Raw genomic sequence first — 20,678 nt, forward strand, 5'->3', positions numbered from 1 at the left:
ATCCTATACTGTCTAAGGGCACATTCCCACCCAGCATGTTTGGAGCTGTTTACTAACATTTATGTTCTTCTTTCAACAAGAACAAACTATTATCATGAATACATATGAGAAATACAGAAACACTGTAACAGCAAAGAATAACGCTACTGCTGCTGCCACGGCTAGAAAATTGCAGATATTGTAAATGGATGCATCTGCCCATACTGCCCATCATTAAGGTACAGAAGGCATACTTTTCATTGTGTCACACTGAGGCTATGAAAAGATTTTCTTTTCACAAAGTTGGCCTCATGTTCCCCCAGGGCTGTGATGGAATATCGGTGCAATCTATTGCACAAATCACTCTCCTATTCTATCTATCCTATGAAAGAATTTCAGCGTACTTAATAATATACAACAGTACATTTCATGCCTTATTGATGACTATAGTCAACCAATGTACGCTACTCGCTATTTGATAGAAGTCCTCTTTTATAGCTATAGTGGGCAAATGATCTGGAAAACACTACAGACATTTATTATATCATGATCTAATACAGTGGTTCTCAACGTGGGGTCCGGGGACCACCAGGGGTCCTTGAGGGGGTTCCAGGGGTTCCCAAGCAAATTGATGAATTATTAAACTTCAGCATTATTTCATTCACAAGAAGAACACAATTAGAGAATGTACAAGAATGACTGGTTTGATCATAGTTTCACTGTCATCTCTCTACCTACAATACAGAAAGTCATGGAAATCTGGACAAAATCATATCTAACAATAAAAAATATTCTCAGATTTGGGTTTGAGAGACAAAATCTCATCAAATGGGGGTCTGTGGCTCTAATGTGGACTAAATTAGGGGTCCTTGATATGAAAAAGGTTGAGAATCACTGATCTAATAAATCATTGTGGAAAGCAAAGTGGCTCTGCTAGTCTCTAAACACTGTTGTCCTGTGAACAGCAGCAGCATCTGTTAATGCAATAGTTTCCCTCTGTACTAACCCTAACCCTAACCATAGCCCATAGGATCCTCTAGCAACATAACCTGCTCCGGAGCAGGTTACAGTACAGTACAGTACAGTGTACAGTCTTGGTGATCTACCCCACTTAAAAATAAGCCACCTTCTTGACATGGGAACCTTCATGTTAAACCTGACTTTATCTCACTAACCCAATAATCTAGCTTGTGGCTTTTGTTTACAAGCCGTGGTTTGCTTGTAAATCTGAACCTAAACAAACTACATATAAAAATACCACAAAGTAAACTTTTCCACTATGGTTCAGACCGAAGAAAACACGCTGTAGGTGTGATCGCACTCCTAGACCTCCTAAATTCATGTAGAGGGAAGAGAAAGGTCAGGATTGTTTGTTGATCACAATGTCATATTGTTGATGATGATTTGTCTTCTGCTGCTTGCATGAAACTCTACATCAACACCTTGCTGTTGTTTGTGGCGCCAGTCAGTTTTATGTTTTTATGTAATATTTTTAATACTTGCAAACCAATTACCCAAGGACAAATAAAGATGAAACTTGAACTTGAACTGTGTTCGTACTGGGCAGCTCCTGTGTGTGATTGCATGGAAAGTGAGAGTTGAGCAGAGCGTGGCTGGAAAAGAACACACACTCAGCAAACATACTGTAAAGAAATAAAGGTTTGAAAAATTCAGAGTTGAAAGGCATTTCACGTGGATGTCCACTCTAGATCTTGGTGTAAAGCAGTGGTTCTCAACGTGGGGTCCGGGGACCACCAGGGGTCCTTGAGGGGGTTCCAGGGGCCCTCCAGCAAATTGATGAATTGTTAAACTTCACCATTATTTCATTTAAAAGAAGTTAACACCATTAGAGAATGTAGAAGAATGACTGTTTTGGTCATAGTTTCTCTGTTATCTCTCTACCTACAGTACAGATAGTCATGGAATTCTGGACAAAATCATATCTGACAATAAAAATATTCTCAGACTGGATCCAAGAGACAAAATCTCATCAAATGGGGGTCTGTGGCTCTAATGTGAACTAAATTAGGGTCCTTGATATGAAAAAGGTTGAGAAACACTGGTGTAAAGGAAGGCAAGATTTTTTGAGTTGACCTAGAAAACTAAGAATGTCTCAAGTCTGATAGACTGCCTGAAAATGTCACTCATGCTAGAACATACTGTATAATTTATACAGTATGCTCCAAGTTCTAGTGATTTATCAAGCAAGACATCCACACCGCAGAGTCTTCCTCTGGCCCGGTTGACAGCAGGTTGGGAGCAGTGTGGCTGGTCAAGGCTTGGCCACAGCTGGCCCATCAGGCAGCGGGGCGGGGGGAGGAGGGCGACCGGCCAGCGGCCCTCTGTTCAAATGAATATCAATCATGCCTCCCAGGCTGAGCGCCCTCCCCTCCGATGCCCCGGAGCTGTGATTGGTTCATAGGAGACCAACCTGCCAGCGGCCGGTGAAAGCTGCTGTATCAATGTCCATTCACCGACAACAATGAGGTTGAATAACTAATGTGCGCTGTCCAGGGTGAGGTGTCTTCCTCCCACTATTCTTAGAGTGGCTTTGGACGTGACCAGCAGCCTTCCGCGGGCCAAACGCTGGACCAGGGAATTTAAAGAAGAATAACAATGTTGTAGAAATAAGAATACCAATTTTTTTAGCTTTATCACCAAAGAAGATAGATAAGAAGAAGATAGAGAGTAGGGTGCCTTTTCATTTGGAATACTTTTTTCATCTGTTTGATTTTTGAAGGGGGTCTACGGGAAAGAAGCTTTGACACCAAGGAGGTCGGATTAAAGAAGACCAAAATGAAACCAAGAATTTTACTCACCTTCTTGGCAGCTTTCATCTGTTTGAGTAAGTATGGTTTATAATATTTTGAAATCAGTAGCTGTTGATAAGTGTGGGATGAGAGGTGAACTAATGTTGAGGGGACCAGTGATGCTGCGTGTTGCACTGGAGTGCAGGATGGTTTGACTTTTACTGGATTCTACCTCAAACCTTTGGCACACAAGTTATGAATTGTTCAGTTTACACTTTGGATGCCATACTCATCATTGGAGAACAGATAGCTCACTAAAGGTCCAGTTATAGGTCCATACAACCACTGTTTCCTCATCTGATAGCCATGGGATCGCCATGGAAGCACCCACTCACGATTAAATAAGCAATTCCATTCTTATGATTATGATGATTGGAAACTTTTGTCAATATCTACAAGGATGTTAATTGGTTTTCATGGAGCTTCAGCCATATCAGCACAATATTCATAATCTAGCCCCTGTGTCTTGATGTCAACCTCCAGTAGAACTTTGGATCAGATAAATTTCATGTTTTACTGCTTAAAATGCATTGAACCATGTCTGATTCTCTCTGTTATGCTATGCAAACACCTACTAACTGAGTTAAAAATGATATTGTGAAACTACTGAAAGCAGCTGTCATATTAGCCTTGAGGCCACTATGCAGATTCACTGGCTAATGTGTCACCTTCCCCTCATAGAAACAGTGAAAGCAGTAAGCTATTGAATGGACATTTACTGGGGGTGGTGGGTGGGGGGGTGTCTCCTCAGCTCTATCAGCTAATAACTACTTAAAATAGTAATAAATATGGTAGATATGGTTTAATTAATGAGCCAGTTAATGTGCATAAACATAAGAAGGTTACAGTTGGAAGCCATTATACAATCTGTTTAATTTGATTGATCAGATTATTTAATGCATCAGAGTATCAGTTTTATTTTGGAGCTCATACAGGCCATACTGTGCAGTCAGTTTCATTTGGACCTACAAACACACTTCCTCTTATTCTGTAGCCAGTATTCATTTATGCTCATATTTCATATATACTCATATTTCGTCTTTTTTTTTTTAAAATCTCTGAAATGATCAGATTTGGAAACCTTGAGGTCAACATAAAGTTTTTGTCTAAGTTGTTTCCAGGCATAAACATCAGATGGAAATCTTCAAAAAGTTTGTTCTGAGTTTAAGAAATTCAAAATTCTCTTATTTAAAAAAATTATAATAATTTAAACCGCGCACACAGCTTTTTGCATGAGAAAAGGAACAATCCAGACGGTGTGGGAGAGCAGAGCGAGGGGGTTAGGGTTAGCAACCTTTAACCTTTCAGTGGAGGGGGGGGGGGCTCTGGGTCCTCCTGGTCATCAGAGCAGTCGGCGGAGGGGGGGGGCCAGAAAAAACAGGGGAGACAATAGTGTCCACCACACCCCCCCGTCTTCAGTGACCTGACCCTCACACCCTCATCTCCATAACACTACCCCCCTCGCTCCTGAGTCTGGCCTCAAATTGAGACCTTATTAAAGATGTGTGTGTGTGTGTGTGTGTGCAGGGTAATCCCCCCCTACAGCTGCCCATGACCGTGTCCTCAACAACCCCCTCCTGCCAGGTCTCCTTGCTTTCTCTCCCTCCCTCCCACACACACACACACACACAGTGTCCAGGGCGAGATAACCCAACAGGACACCCCCTTGGTTTAATCCATAGCGGGACACAAAGGGCCTGTGGCGGGACGGTGTTTCCTCCAGTGTGACAGAGCAGAGGCTAACATCTCTATCTGTGGAGGGTTTATGCTAATGCTGAGGGGATTTTGAACCATCTTAACGTGCAACCGCGGTGCTGATGGGACTTTTCCTGTCAAAGCTCAGATCCAAGTTCCCCTAATCCAACCAGCAGCCTATACAGGACATGCTGGACACTGACTGTGCAAGGCTTTTAGAAGCACTGCATAAAATAAACAGACATGGCAAAGCTGCATGTGTGAATATGCAGCTCATACTGCCAGCCCATACACTCACATGGGTCTTAATACTGGCCTTGGAAAGGTTGTTTTTTTTTATTTTATCAAAATTGAGGTATCCACACATTCATGATCTTTGAATGTTACTTAATTCTTGTATGGTGTTATTTCTTTTGGGGTAAAATATTTAAAAAAGATAGAAAGTAAACAACAGTTTTGTCAGCTGGGATGTTAAATCTTTGATGCTCAATATCTCAGAACTGCACTCCACCCAGATAGAACCATATAATTCCAAGCTCATATGTTTTGACTATGTAATAATACTAATAATAATAACTATATTTATATAGCACCTTTCAAAAACAACGTTACAAAGTGCTTTACAATAAAAACAGATAATAAAAGTAAATAAGATCCAGAAAATAAGATATAACAAGATAAATTAATTTAAAAGTTACAACAAAAAGCCATAAGATAAAAGTGAGTCTTAAGAAGAGATTTAAAAGTGGATACTGAGTTTGCCTGCCTGAGATCCCCAGGCAGGGAGCTCCACAGCTGAGGGGCCCGAACAGCAAAGGCCCGGTCACCTGTATTGACTCTACTTCCATTGACTACATTCATTTCCTACCCCTAACCTTAAACTAACCTTAACCTTATGAAGCCGGTTAGAGAAGTGGGCTAAGGTTGCTGGTCCGAATCCCAGGACCAGCTGTGAAAATGTGGATGGGGAATGAGAAACACTCTCCCTTACCTCATCAATTAATATCAAGATGCCTTTGAGCAAGGCACTGAGCCCCCCCCAACTGCTCCACTGGAGCTGCTCAGTGGTTGACAGGAGAAGACTGTGGTTGAACTGGGCAGCTCCCAGTGTGAACGTGCTTAATTGATTGATTGATTGACTTTATTCGATACAATCATGAAAATAACAAAAAACCACACAAGTTCCAAGAAACCAGTCCAAACTATACTAACTTACTCAGCTTCCATTTTTTCAGTTGTTTTTTAAAACTATTCAGAGAATGGGCAGATTTACACTTTATACGTTATATTTATACTTAACTGCATGAAAATAGCGTGGAGCTCAGATGAGTTTCCCTGGACAAATAAAGATTAAAATACAAAATAACAAAACACTATGTGGCTAACCTCAACCTAATCCCAATTCTAACCTTAACCCTAAACCCAAGTCCTAACCTTAAACCAGCCTCCTGAAGAAGACCAGGCAAAATGTCCTCACTTTGAAGGTCTAAAACTCAAACTGGTTCTCACTAGGATAGAAGTGCAAGAACACACACACACACACACACACACACACACATACAAACACAGAGCAGTTACTACATATTGACAGCTTGTCTGTTGACCATAATGGTTCTCATAGCAATATCTCAAGAGTGCTTTAGGGTATTGCTTTACTTGTAGTAGTTTTTATAACAACAGATATAGTTGATGTTGTCAATACACACCTACAGTGATGCACATGTTCCACACCATGCAGTCGATATCACATCCATCAAGCGCCAGTGTGGAGCATCAGTCTTAGTGTGGGAGTTTATCAATATACACCTGGTTACTTAATCCTTCATGGTAGGGCTGCTTGCCGATCAACCCCTGCTGTCAAACACCCTTTCTTTTTAATGAAGCAGCAAAAGCTCCCACAGCCCAAAAAATATGAGAAAAAATATGAAAAATATGAGTAATTCAAGGATTACCACTTTAAACCTTGCAGCTCTTCGTTAAGTCCAAACCTGTTGTGTGTGTAAAGAGGATGGACACTTGTGTGACAGAGGCTTTGCCATTACTGGAGCAGCACCAGAGTGGACCAAAATACTATTAGGCCTTATGACAAACTCTACCCTTCCAATATAGGTTGGCGGAATTCAATTCATTCAAGTGAGTTTCAATATGCACTGAGAAGTTCAGCAATCCCATCTAATAAGTTGCAATGCACAAGAGCCTATAGCTAATAGCTCTGCCTTAGTATCCTCTTCTATTATTATTATTTTCCCCTTTAGATCATACACTCTTTTGTTTCTCCCAATAGTGCTTCTACCATGTGCTTCAAGTGCAAACCACTTGCAGAGAGATCCATCTGAAAGCCCTCAGGTTCATAGCATTAACTGGTTAGAGACTAGAGACCCGACCTCTCTACTACTAATGTGTTACTACCTTGAGTCTCATGGGGGGCCGAGTGGGCCACAAGGCTTTTTGTTTTTAAAGAGATTTCCCTAATAAGAGTTGCTGTGCCCCTTCTGTAGGCCGACACCTCACTGATTAAAACTGCAGGACAAACAGGGAGGCCTCTCCTCTCCATCACATTGGAGATTATTACTTATTGATCTGCATGGCTAGTAGGGACCTTGTTTTTGGCCAAGCTCTTTTAACCAGTGTTGACCATCAGAAACCAGCCTATCTCCAAATGCAGATGGGACATCCTGGTCCCATGTCCCATGGGTCCAATATCAATCAATGCATGTAAGCCTGTTATTGATTTTGGTGATGATATTGGTTAAGACATTGAGGGCTGGCATAGTAAAAAAAACAGTTTTTCACAATGAGCCTACATTTAGTTGAGCCACAAACACCTAGAACTCAAATACAAATCATGTATTGGAAAGTTGCTCTGTCACCGATTTTGCAAGAGGCTGCTTTACTAGACTTAAAAAATTCCGGTTAAAAGCTATCTTGGAAGTTTGCTTATTAGCACTATTCAGAGTGTACAACGGAGCCACAATGTTGTGGCACATGCCTGTTTCCTGCCCAAATGCCCATGTTCCTCTCTCTCTGAAACACTAGCTGTTTAGACTTTGAACTTGGCATATGACTCCTAATAATGACAATCAATGGCTTAAACAAAAGACCAAGGCAGCCCCCTAGCAGCCACTACAATAGCATGTTTGCGTAGCGCAGCAGAAGGAACTTGCCGCCTCAGAGCAAGGAGGAGAGTTTAACTCCCATTAGGCAGACAAAGGAGGAAGCCCCGGGGCGATGGGTTTCACGCCTTCCCAGCTATTCCCATTTTCTAGCCCTCAACTGCGTAGTCAGTCCATTGTTTATACTGCCCTCCCTCCTTCTGTAATGGATATAATAGGGGACGAAGATGGGGATAAGGGGAAGAGAGGAATATTAGAGGTGCATGTTATTGGTCATGCTGCACAAAGGGCCAGCAAACAATTTTGAAAAGTATGTGTTTGTGTGCATTAATATGTAGGTCTAATGTTATGTTTATATGCCTTTCACCCAATTTGTGCAGTGAATCCATAAAATATCAAGCTTCATTACAAATTAACATTAGAACTTTCAAACTTGCTGGTTTTATTCTATATTCTTATTCTCTATATAATCTATATGATTCCTGTGAGAAAAAAAACAGTGTATGGCCAAAGTTTAGTAAAAAATACAGGGAAATGTAGAGGGTGGGAGATTGGAGAAAGGAAAAGACATTAGTGAAAGGATTTGTGTATGCTTGCCTTATCCCCGGAGCCCAGGACCCCCCCCCCCCCCCCCCTCTTCACTCTCCCTCTTCTCTATCTGTTCCTTTTTTGGGGGGTGGGGTGGGGGGGCTGTTGGGACAGCAATTACAATAGGCTGTGAAGTTTAGGGGCAGCAGTCCGGTAAACAATGGCAATGGAGGGCTGGGGGAGGACCATGGCTGGACACAAGCTGTCCCTCCTCCCCTCCTCCTCCTCTATCCATCCATCCATCCTCCTCTCCTCCAACTCTCTCATGACCCCAGAGAGGCTAGGGGTTACAACCGCAAGGTGCTGGTGTGGGGGTCGCTGGACGATCCCCCTCTCTAAAGGAAAAAAAAAAAAAACTCATTACGGTCCCCCCCCCCCACATTGAAAATGGTTTCATCCCTAGTGCTATGCACTTAATCACACCCCATGCAGTTTCGGCATATTGGAACGTATCATCTGCATAGAGGAGTACATTTTAGCTGCTCGAGTCTGGGTTTGCTTCAAAGCTTTTAATCTAGCATCCTTTAGCCTTGCAACTCTGTGTTCATCCTTCATCTGTGTTGATGCTGACAGCCTCCCCGGCTTGGAGGCCTCAGTCTTGATTCAATGCATTGGGGCACAAAAGAAGGGAATTCTTGATTGATCCCTTGTCAAAGCTAATATGTCAAGGTACAAATTTCAGTGGCTAATTAAGAACAGCTATTGAGGGATATATTGGTATGGCAGTGTTTGGCTCTAACTATGGCAAATTGTATGGACATGACATAGGATACTACATAGGATAATCTAACTCAGTGGCTCTCAACCATGGTCCATTGTGACCCAAGAGTATGCCGATTTTTATTCCAACCAAACACTATGGCAGCTGATTTCACTGATGAGTTCCTATAGTTGAAGGTGCGCTACTTGAGTTGCTGTAGTGTTTGGCTGGAAGGATAACCTGCAGACTCTTGGATGTCAATGGCACATGGTTGAGAACTACTGATATAACACAATTATGTCATTTGGGGTGGCCTTTGGTTATAGCTTAGAATTGAAATTTAAATGCTTCTGTAATAAGATAATCTGTTTATAAGAATGCTCTATCAAAAATATAGCCCCTAAAAAGCCTTAGATGTCATCTTCCCATTTGTAGCATTATGTTTATTATCAAGTAAAAACCTGGCACTGGCCTGGTTAAAGCTAGAAATTCACTCCTTATCAAGCACCTATGTTTCATGAACCAATAACCACAAAGTGTCCTTGTATGACATAACCTTGTTTGTGTATACTCCACTTACTATATCTGCCAGACCTGCTATACTGCCCCCCCCCCCCCCTCCATCACACTGATGCACACAGTATTGGCAGAGATCGACATTGGCCTCTAAGGCCTTGCAGGTTGCAACGCCATGTGTTCGATAACCGTGGCCGTAGCATGTGATGCAAGTCCCCCCTCGGGACCCCTGAATTTCATTACCAGCCCTGAGGGAAAGGAAGCTGAAGGGGGGTGCAGGATTCTATCAGTCCATCCAGGCACAGCTGACTGGAAGACCCACAATCCTCTCTGCTTGCTACATCTGCTGGGTGGGAGTCCACTCATTAGAAGGGGTGCAGATGCTCATTTCTTGATGTGACAGATGAGTAAAGCCAATGACAGGGATCACAGGGAGGGGGGAGGCTATGCTGTCTTTTCAGGTTGTGGGAAAGCTCCATGGCTGTATTTTATGAATGACATGTAAGAAACTGTAATCCAATGGGGCTATTACAGAACCTCAAACAGCCAAACACCTTGTCAACAATGTTTTTTCCATGTACACTCATGTCAAGAGGAATTGCAGTTCGACAACATAACGTCAAAGAGGCCATGTCTGTGGTATTTGTACATACATTGCCATAATACAATCAGAGAGGTCTCATTTCAATCCATACCATTTACCAGGCTTAACCTAGAGAGAATGCAGTTGTGCAGCATGTAACTGGAGTGAAGGATCATGTTTTATGCATGATTCCACTGATTTGCTCTGTTTTATTTAGAGGATACTGGTATGTATAGAAGTAGAAGAAGAAGTAGAATCTTGTAAAAATTGTAAAGTATTGGACCATGTAGTGCCTACACAGCAGCTGGTTTGGGTTATAGGACGAAACCATTGGCTATGGAACCTAAACATGGAGGAGAGTGTAGGGTAAAGTATACTGGCAAAGACAAGTGTGTACAAATCATTAGCAAACAGCATCAAATGGCCTTTAGAGTGAAGGGAATGCACTTAGTTAAGGACAGAAATACACATCACCTCAGACATGAATTCAAAGTCAAGTTCAGTTACAAGCTGCTGTGTGTGGGATGTGATGTTCTGACTGTTTGGGAATCAGTCGGCTGGACAACAATAGCTGCTGTCTTACGTCTCACATCTGAGTTGGAAGGAGTTAGGGAGGGGTAAAGTCGGGCTAACAGATGCAAAAGCCCACATTGAACTTGATCATCATGCAGGTTCAAGGCCACACTGCGATTGTTACTGCCTCACAGCTTCCCCATCCCTCACAACAGCTGGGAGGAGAAACTGTGGCTATTCCAAGGGGGTCAGGGTGGGGCTTTTTTGAATTGGGGGGATATTCACCCCAAATAAGGCTTAGAGAATATATGGGGAAGACTGGGAGTGTCACAGAGGTCAAGATGGAGAGGGGATGGATAGGGGACAGAGCGATCCGATGGCATGGGAAAGTCACCTCGGAGATGGGGACTGAAAGGAAGGCGAGGGATGGGAGGGGTGGAGGGGATGCATAAGAAGGGGCAGATGGCGCCCTTGGAGTTAGGGTGCACGGTGGCTGATGTGAGTTTTTACAGAGGTTACTGGGGGTTGGGTGGAAAATAAGCATAGTCACAACACTATTGTCACTATTCGCCGCTGGTTCAATAGAAGCTCCCCTAACTTGACCCCGGCAACCCTTGCCAGTGTTCTCTTCCCGGTCCGGGTATTGTTGTTGCCCTCTCTGGCTGGATGGCTCGCCGGCATTCAGCCTCCATTGTGGTTGGTTTACGTTAAAAGTGTTGTAGGCCGCAAAAAACATCCAAGCCATCAATCAAATGTGATGGTTTTTGGTGTCAAGTGAAGTTTTTCGGGTAAAAAGTACGGCCCCAGGCTTGGCCTTTGTTGGAGAGGTCTCCCCCTGCGCTGTTGTGTCTCAGCATTTAGTAACAAACAAATATGGGAGGCCATGCTCTGGGATCATGGGGTGTTTGTGGGTTTGAGATGGAAAATAGTTTGAACTTTCTATTATTCACTGTCCATTGCCTAGAAGGATATTTTGGAAACACTCCTGGTAAAAAGTTCTTAGGAAGTATAATCGCAAAGGTTGAGTTCCAGAAATACAACTGAAGTCTTTTAGAATCCTAAACGACAGTTCAGTAGGATTGCTTGAATCAGATTGGACTCTTAACAATCTTACTGGACTGTCTGATAGGATCCTAGAGGTTCAAAAATGTTAGTCCTATTGGGTCCTAAAAGACTTTCCTTTACTTTCCTTCCAAATGACTTTTAGACCAAAGAGATGAGCATTAGCTAATTATGCATTATTTTCTGCCATGTGCAAGAGATTCTATCATTACTATACTTCAGTTCATTCAGTTTGAAAGGGTAGTCCTCCGAGGAAACGCTCACATTACCGAGATAGCATCATCATAAATACAGGCCTATGTCAGAAAGAGAGATTACAGTCATAGAAATGCATTTGAATTTCTATGTATACTTTTTCCTTCACATGTATTGAACCTGGACTACACATGTTCACTAGATACACTTCAACTACTGTTCCCTGGTGTTCAGGAGTAATGGGTTACATTTTATGGCATTAAATAAATCTCACAACCAAAAAGTAATTTAGCACAATATCTTGAAATAAGAAAGGCTGTAGATGCTAACCAGTATCTTCCTTCTGTTTCCAGATGGCTGCCTAGCCTCAGAGCTGGCCTTCCTGCTGGAGCCCAGTGATGTGATCGCAGTGAGGGATCGCCCACTGATGCTGGACTGTCGGGTGCAAGGCGAGGAACCCATCATGGTCACATGGCGTAGAAATGGGGTGCCCGTGCCCACCAGCCCGCGGGTTAGAGTCCTGGCGAACGGTACACTCTTAATTCAGAGCTTCCAGAAACGCAGAGACGGGAACGACCCGGACGTGGGCGAGTACGACTGCGCCGCCCAGAACCGCTATGGCATGCTGGTCAGCCGCAAGGCCAAGGTCCAGATGGCATGTAAGTGTGTCACTGTGCAATACTGTACAGGACTGTTAGAAACCATGGCTGGTTGGAGTTTTAGTTCTACAAACATTACTCAGAGGCAGAGCTGCTCTGGAGGGAGAAATTATCTCATTAAGCCTTAATGGGCAGAGCCACAGTTTTTTAGAGCACAAGTTGGCTAACTGGCAAACTTGAATGATAAAGAAGGAACTCTGGTCAAAATATAAATTAAAATTATGAATAGTAATGACATTTGTTCAAGATCATGGCACTCATGAAGGTCAGCAGGATAGCTAACTAGCTTGCCCCGATAGCTAAAGGCTAATAAGGCTAGTTTGAATTTGGATAGCAGCTAGGCTAATCTTTTTTTTTTTCTTCAGTTAGTAGGCTTCATAATATTAGCTACTTCTCTTAATTGCCTTTTGAACTCTTCTTCAGTCCAATGTCACAGAAAAACCAATGAGATTATATCTGCCTTCAAGAGATGTTTCTGTAACTAAAACTCTAATCTGATGCTTTGTGAGCCCGTTATAGCTAAACATATTATGGATCTGTGCAATCACAGAGGACTATCTCATCATACTATTACGCTTCTTACATTTTCTAGCTCTTTTCCAGTTACCAATTGCAGAAGGTATTATCTATTTTATATCTCATGGTTTCCATAACGACTGGGTATTATTATACAGCAGAAGACATGCTCAAGATTCATAGGTTTGGCCCATTCTCCCTTGAGAACAAGGGTTTGCTCACAAAATAAGCACAGTGAATATGAAGACAAGAATTCTCATTTTAATGTCACACTCTTTTAAAGTCCCAGTATAAAGAAAAACAAAGTTGACAGACCTTAGTTATAGAGGAACAGTAAAAAAGTAATGTTGATGTGTTAATACAGAGATGTACTGTATATGCCAAAATTTGTTTTAGGGAAATGTTCAAAGGTTTTTTATATATACAGTACTGTGCAAAAGTCTTAGGCACCCTAGATTTTTTATATACATTTCTTAGAAGTCTTAGATGTTTGTTTGTTTTCTGTATTAGTGTGTCAGTAGACTGCTGTTTATTGTACATTTTTGATATTCAGAAACTTTTCATTTCATTAGTTTTGAAAACATCTTTGCTTTATGGATTTCTTTGATATATGCCTAAGACTTTTGCACAGTACTGTATATATATGTATTTTCATTCCCAAAGGATATGTCTATGAAAAAAGCGTAATCAGAAAATTATATCTATACCTTCGTCTCCAAAAATGTCACATTTCTGACCAATCTTTTTTTTTTTAATAGTAAGTAATGAAGTTCATGTAACATTGAGATTTTGAGAGAAGCTCTTTAGTGTGTGTAGTGGGCATTTGATGAAGCTGTGCACATGTCCTCCTAGACAGTTAAAAACACAGGGATCACATAATAGTGGTTCCCCATGAAGGTGATTTAGATGAGAAGGCTGCCGCATACTACAGCCTCATACTCCCACTCACTTGAAGATAACACTATAGTCATTTCCCAAGGCATTTTTATATCCATGTCCATGCATTACCTAGAGGTCATAAAAATAGCACAGGGACCAAAGAATAGCTTTTGGTCTTGCCCACAGATAGTCACTGCATGTTGCCTTATCTCTGTCAAAACATCCCATAGTTTCGGTTATTAATGATGCCTCACATGGTGAACACCTCTGTCTCATACCTGGCAACCAAAGACCCCCTCTGACTCTTTCATCTTTTGTGCGTTTTCAGAAGGAACAGGCGCCCCACATAGCGGGGCTGATGGCCTGTTCACACTCACTAAAACACACTAGTTTTCATTATGTAAAACCAATAAAACACATATACTGTAACTGTTACATACGACCACATTGGCCGAACACACACACACACACACACACACACACACACACACACACACACACACACACACGCATACACAACCTTCTACTCCCCTCCCCCCACCCCTTCCTTCAGCCCAATAAAACCAGGGGTTTATGGGTAATCCAGGAGAATTATGGCTATCTCTAGGTGGTCTTCCCTCAATGCAATGAGTTGCCATGGCGACCTTCTCTCATTTGCAGACCCCTCCCTTAGTATACACCCTTATTGATTATAGCCACCAGGTTATTAGGAATCCTATGTGTGTATGTGTGTAAGCATGCATATACATGAATGTGAGTGGATATCCTGGAAGTGGTATGCTATTTTATGCTATTCCAACATAGGAGTTACATCACTCTCAGTGTGTGTAATTTATGATGATGTAACAAGGGCTGACAAATAATACTGAAATGAAATGAATGGTTATCCAACCTAAAAAGATTTCCAAGTCTACACTACGCAAACTGTATCGTATTTTTCTTATCTTTCTTATTATCTTATCTTAGTTTTTAAGAAATGTTGTTAATAATTTGATAACTCAAAAGGGAATACTACTTTAAGGATTCATTCATGTATGCTGTTCCTGTCTTGGATAAAAATCAAAGATGTAAAACCAGGAGATAAATCAAGCACATAAGATGGGACCAGCAGAATGTGTGACTTTTTATACCTACAAAATGGACTTTACACTATTGCACTGTTTTCAGAAATACCCTTATCCCCAGAAAATCTCCTGGGTTGCCTTCTTGGGGTGTATTTTCTTTATTAAAGCCCAGTTTTGTAGGGTTTGTCACCTTTATGTCCACTTCAGGCTCAGCAAATTGATGACTTTATACACAGGAGTCATGATCCTCAGGTTTCTGGCTTGTAAATTGAGCGGTATTCCCCTTTAGTATCTAACCTTTATTTATGCGAGATGTGGTCTTAAAGGAATAGTTCACCCAAAAATGAAAATTCTGTCATCATCTACTCACCCTCATGCCAAATGAAACACAGGTGAAATTTGTTAGTCCATATAACACACAGGGAGGTTGCCAGCACAACTTGGTAGCAGCCTTCTCCAAAACAACTGAAGTCAATGGGGACCTGTTCTTTTCTGATTAAAAAGATACACAATATCACCTTTAAACAAAGAAAATAAGCTCATCTGGTGTCTTTTCTGTATTAAAACCCATTGTTGTGTTATTTGTTCCTCAGCACTTCCTAAGTTCCACACCCACCCAGAGTCCATGGCGGTGGATGAGGGAGGCGTGGCTCGTTTCCAGTGTCAGATCAACGGTGTGCCTGAGGCCAGCATCACCTGGGAGAGAGAGCGGGTGCCACTCAGCACCTCCAACAACAGGTAGCATCACACACATACACTATAAACACGTACCATATACATATATTGTCAAGGCACATATAAAAATCTGAATCAATTTTACTGGCCAAGTCAGTTTGCACATTTGACTCACATTAAAACAACACAACATTCTAAAAGAAGTAGTATAAAAAAATCTATTCTCGAATTTCTGCTCACGCACATAAAAGCAACTGTGCACACAAATACACACACACACACACACACATACAATTCATCCTAAAACTAACATGTTATGATTATGAAAATGTTTACATGTGCCTTGCATATTGCCACCTTTTCTGTACATAGGGATCCTCCACCTAGTAATACATATACTAAACTCTGCACATCTGGTGCTCATATTATCTACATCTGTAAAATGAAGTGAAATATATACGTACAGTGGTACAGTGGTTCTCAACATGGGGTTCGGGGACCACCAGGGGTCCTTGAGGGGGTTCCAGGGGGTCCCCAGCAAACTGATGAATTGTTAAACTTCAGCATTATTTCATTTACAAGAAGTTAACACAGTTAGAGAATGTAGAAGAATGACTGTTTTGATCATAGTGTCACTGTTATCTCTCTACCTACAACACAGATAGTCATGGGATCATATCTAACAACAAAAATATTCTCAGATTTGAGTCAGAGAGACAAAATCTCATCAATCGGGGGTCCGTGGCCCTTATGTGGACTAAATTAGGGGTCCTTGATATGAAAAAGGTTGAGAATCACTGCTTTAGTATACAGTATATATCGTATATTATGATGTGTTTTCCTTTTTAAAAAAACCCTGCCGCTATTGCTCAGTGTTGAACCCACACCCTGACATCCCGTCCTTGTCCAGGTACACGCTCCTGCCGATGGGGATTCTCCAGGTGACGGGCGTGAGGCAGGCCGATGCCGGGATTTACCGCTGCGTAGCCTCCAACATCGCCAACACCCGCTACAGCCATGAGGCCACGCTCAATGTGACTGGTAGGTGGACACAGTGTGGAGCTCAATAGGTAGAGCAAGGCACCCACACTGCCAGGGGTTAGTGGTTCTCTTCCCTCTGGGACCACATGCTTGTACATATAAAAATGGCAAAATGTGTGAAATGTACCCATGTACTTGTAGAGGTTGTGGGTTTCAGAGTTAGTAAAGTATATGTCAGTCTGATGTCAAAAAAGAGGGAACATATCAGCTATAGAATCCACTTCTTCTGTGTTCTTGCTGTTGGTTTATAAACAGGGCCGGCTCTAAACTGCTGGAGGCCCCGGGCAAAAAATGTCTGTGGAGGCCCCCTTTTGAGTCAAATCCTACTCACCATCAAGCAATAAAGAGTCAAAATGTAGTGTTTAAAGCATTGTATTTTTGTTACCTGTTATAAGATACAGCACATGAATATCAAAATAATGTGTGGACATGAGCTTAAAATGAGGACTTTCAAGGGGGCCTCAGCCAATAAGATCTATCCCTTGCTGGGGGAGGGGCCTCCCCAGAATCAGTGCTTTTGATTGGTTTTGAGCTTCCCTTTCAAAAACACTGATGTATCCAATAAGAGCAGTAACACATTTTTACAAAGGTTTATCATGGATGTGTCATACACCCTACAGCACTAGCAGATATATAACCTATTCGTCATCCCATTCTCTCCGCTTGTGTGTCCTCCTCTCTTTCCTCCTTCCTTCATCCTTCTAGGCGGAGCTCCCAGGACCTACAAGGAGCCGGTCATCCTGTCCGGACCCCAGAATCTGACCATCACTGTCCATCAAACGGCCATCTTGGAGTGCATCGCCACAGGAAACCCGAGGCCCATCGTCTCCTGGAGCAGGCTAGGTTTGTTTGTTTGTTTGCTTATTTAGATCCCCATTAGCTACTGTATTGTAACAGTAACTACTCTTCCTGGGGTCCCCATTAGCATTTTTAACAATGCTTCAATAACAGAAAAAACATCAATCCACATCCGTAACATTCATACTCACAATAAGACTCAATACATAACACAAGCAACTCATCCACTAAATCACAAATAAAAGTGGGATGGATAGCTCAAAAACAAAAAGTCATATAATATTCTACACTATTCCTTGTGTAAGCAAATACAAGCTTAACTTTTTGTTAAAACATGTTGTATTACTTTCTGAAATCAAAAAAGTTGGTAATGAATTCCATGCCACCATTGCTCGATAATGAACTACTCTCTGTATTAAACTAGTTCTACACAGAGGAAACAGAAAATGACCCTCTGATGACTGCCGAGTAGAATGACGATGTCTATCTGAAAAAAATGATAGGTTACTATAAATTATTTCTGGGGTTTTAGTTCTGATAATATTTTTAATAAAGCACACTAGAGAATAATGCAGCCTGCTTTTTACACTTAACCAAGCCAAATGATTATCCATTGTACTTACTCTTGTTCGATGTGGGCAGTGAAGAGCAATGCGAGCTGCTTTGTTCTGAGCGACCTGTAACCTGTTCAAATGACTCTCTGTTGTGTTGGACCAAATCACTGAACACTAATCTAACTGTGATAACACTAAAGCTTGCACTAATTGTTTGGTCAGATAGCTAGGCATGAATTTATATCAGCCATGCCTCTGCTCATTTTTACCACCATTTGATCAATTCGGCTGTTCCAAGACATTTTACTATCAACAGTGATCCCTAATAACTTTGCATCTGTTACTTGTTCAATATCTATATCTCCTATAGTTAAGTGTAAAATTGGTGTGACTTTTAATGAATATTTTGAACCATACATTTTGTCTTTTCTATATTAAGAACCAATTTATTTAATTATTATTAGCACGTACTATCCGAACAATTGATCTTGGTCTAACACAGTAGATACAATTGGATGATCATTAAGTACTAATTTGTGATTTAAATTACTTTAACACCTGGTTGACATCTGGATGATTCGATTTATCTTTCATGATGAGGACCAGCAGCCGGATATCACTTTTATTTCACAAGCCAGCAAAGAGCCCATTCTTATCTGCATCATCCACCCTGTCGCGAGTGTATGAGTGTGTTCATCTCTCTCTCTCTCTCTCTCTCTCTCTCTCTCTCTCTGTCTCTCTGCTACCAGACGGGCGTTCCATCGGCGTGGAGGGTATCCAGGTTCTCGGAACGGGGAACCTGATGATCTCTGATGTTTCCCTGCAGCACTCCGGTGTGTACGTGTGCGCCGCCAACAGGCCCGGCACCAGGATGAGAAGAACCGCGCTCGGCAGGCTGGTGGTACAAGGTGAGGCCATGCAGAAAGTGCTGCCAAGGTGCCCATGAGCAAGGGCTGAGCTTAACCCCCCCCCAACTGCTCCAGTGGTACTGCTCAGTGGATAAAAGTGAGGAGACTGTGGTTGTACTAGGTAGCTCTAAAGGCAAGACAATGTTCTTTGTCTTATTTAAATTTGGAAGCAAATCTACCTTATGAGACTATTCACTTTTACATTACTGAATGGACCTACAACCACACCACAGTCTTTTTCAGGTATCTCTCTTTTTCTAGCCTGGTTGTTCTAGATATTATTAAATAACAGCCAGCTCTCCAATGGACCTCCATGATGGAGCCAGACGTGGTTGCTTGTGTGTATCTGTGTGTGTGTGTGTGTGTGTGTGTGCACTTGACCATATTAACCTGCAGTGGATGTGACTTATGGTGGGGAAGGGAAGGAAAGAGTCAATAGTCAAGCTCCACCCCTTTCTCCTCACCTTTGGCCCCTGGCTGCATGGGGGTGGGGGCCCCAGCCTGGTCTTTGGTGACACTATTGGTGTGACTGAGGCCCCCCCACCTACCACTCACCACACACACACACACATACCTCCTTCGCCTCCTTTTTTATAATTAAGCATTGACACCAGTGTCCAGCTGTGTATGTGTGTGTGTGTGTGTGTGTGTGTGTGTGCGCTTTCTGTGACAAGGGCTCATCCATCACCCTGTAGATGTCCATACGCGCTGCCTGCTCATATTTCTCACTGTCATTAGCTCAGTTTTAATTGGCCGTCCTGAGGCTAGCTCATTACTACCACACCTCCCATAATGTTAGAGGGCAACACAAGGGGAAAAGACAAGCTATAAACAACCATGGGAAGTGTTACATTAAAATTTAATTACTATCTATCTGGTTTCTCTGCGGAGGCTAGTCAGTAGTGAATATGTAACTGATACTGCAATGAATTCAATTCAAATCTTCAAATTTCAATATCATGTATCATGAGCAAACCTGAGGAAGCAGATGTGAAAACCCATTGTTTGCTCCTTAATGCCTCAGCTCAGGATTGAGTTAAATATATCTGCATTTTTTTATTTATTGGTTCCTTTTAATGGGACAAGCAAAGATAACATTGATACCACAATTACAGTATCCAATGAATGTATGTATGAATGGACAGAACTCATTTACAACACTACTAATGTGTGGTTGATGTTAAGTATTGCAAACACTATAAATTGGAATGTAGAATGTGTAGCTGCCAAATATAAATTAACAAGAAAATCTGATATAAATATTTGTTCATATAATCTTTTCCTTCAACTGATTTGAACTTAATTGTTGAACTCAGCTGTTGAACTCAGGGCTTTTCCTTTATCAGTCCATCCATCCATCCATCCATCCATCTATCTATCCAAGCCTTCATCCCTGTTGTGTGCGACTCTTTGACCGGATCAATCAATACTTCCTCCTATCAGTCTTTCACAAGTGGATTGGCGATGCTTATGGCAGGGAGGGGGGGGGGGGGGAACAGGGGCTGATCTTTAATATATTCATTAATTTATTGATCTATTTCTAGCTTTTTGGGTTGGGATAGAGAAGAACAAAGAGCTTTAGGCTTTGGTTGTTCAGCAACATGGCCACCCACAATGTTGCTTAGAGAGCCTAAGTGTTTTGGCCGTTGAATGACCTAATGTTACTCACTGAGCTCAATGCCACAGTACTGCTTTAATTGCATTAATTATTGGCTACCAGCAACTTTTATTGCCCAGAATTGCAGTAGTTATAACATGCTTGTCAGTGACAATGTCCAAAAAGTAAGGTTATCAGGAGAACTGAGATTTGTTCAGATTATAATAAGATAA

At 41.9% G+C, this 20,678-nt stretch overlaps 1 protein-coding gene across 1 annotated transcript in view; it reads left to right on the forward strand.

Annotated features, from left to right (window-relative positions):
* The first annotated feature begins 2,775 nt into the window (after window positions 1-2,775).
* Window positions 2,776-20,678, forward strand: part of LOC139645901 (immunoglobulin superfamily DCC subclass member 3) — a 33,057-nt gene continuing 15,154 nt past the window's right edge. The window contains exons 1-6 of the mRNA XM_071521773.1: window positions 2,776-2,824; window positions 12,108-12,413; window positions 15,466-15,610; window positions 16,458-16,588; window positions 17,294-17,431; window positions 18,690-18,848. Coding sequence (XP_071377874.1) covers window positions 2,776-2,824; window positions 12,108-12,413; window positions 15,466-15,610; window positions 16,458-16,588; window positions 17,294-17,431; window positions 18,690-18,848 — 928 coding nt within the window. The remainder of the gene's footprint in view (window positions 2,825-12,107; window positions 12,414-15,465; window positions 15,611-16,457; window positions 16,589-17,293; window positions 17,432-18,689; window positions 18,849-20,678) is intronic.

This window comes from Centroberyx affinis, unplaced genomic scaffold, assembly GCF_046629955.1.
Source record: "Centroberyx affinis isolate AG114_WGS23_722 - 3 ecotype Tasmania unplaced genomic scaffold, CSIRO-AGI_Caff_v1 ptg000919l_1, whole genome shotgun sequence".
In the NCBI taxonomy this organism is placed as follows: Eukaryota; Metazoa; Chordata; class Actinopteri; order Beryciformes; family Berycidae; genus Centroberyx; species Centroberyx affinis.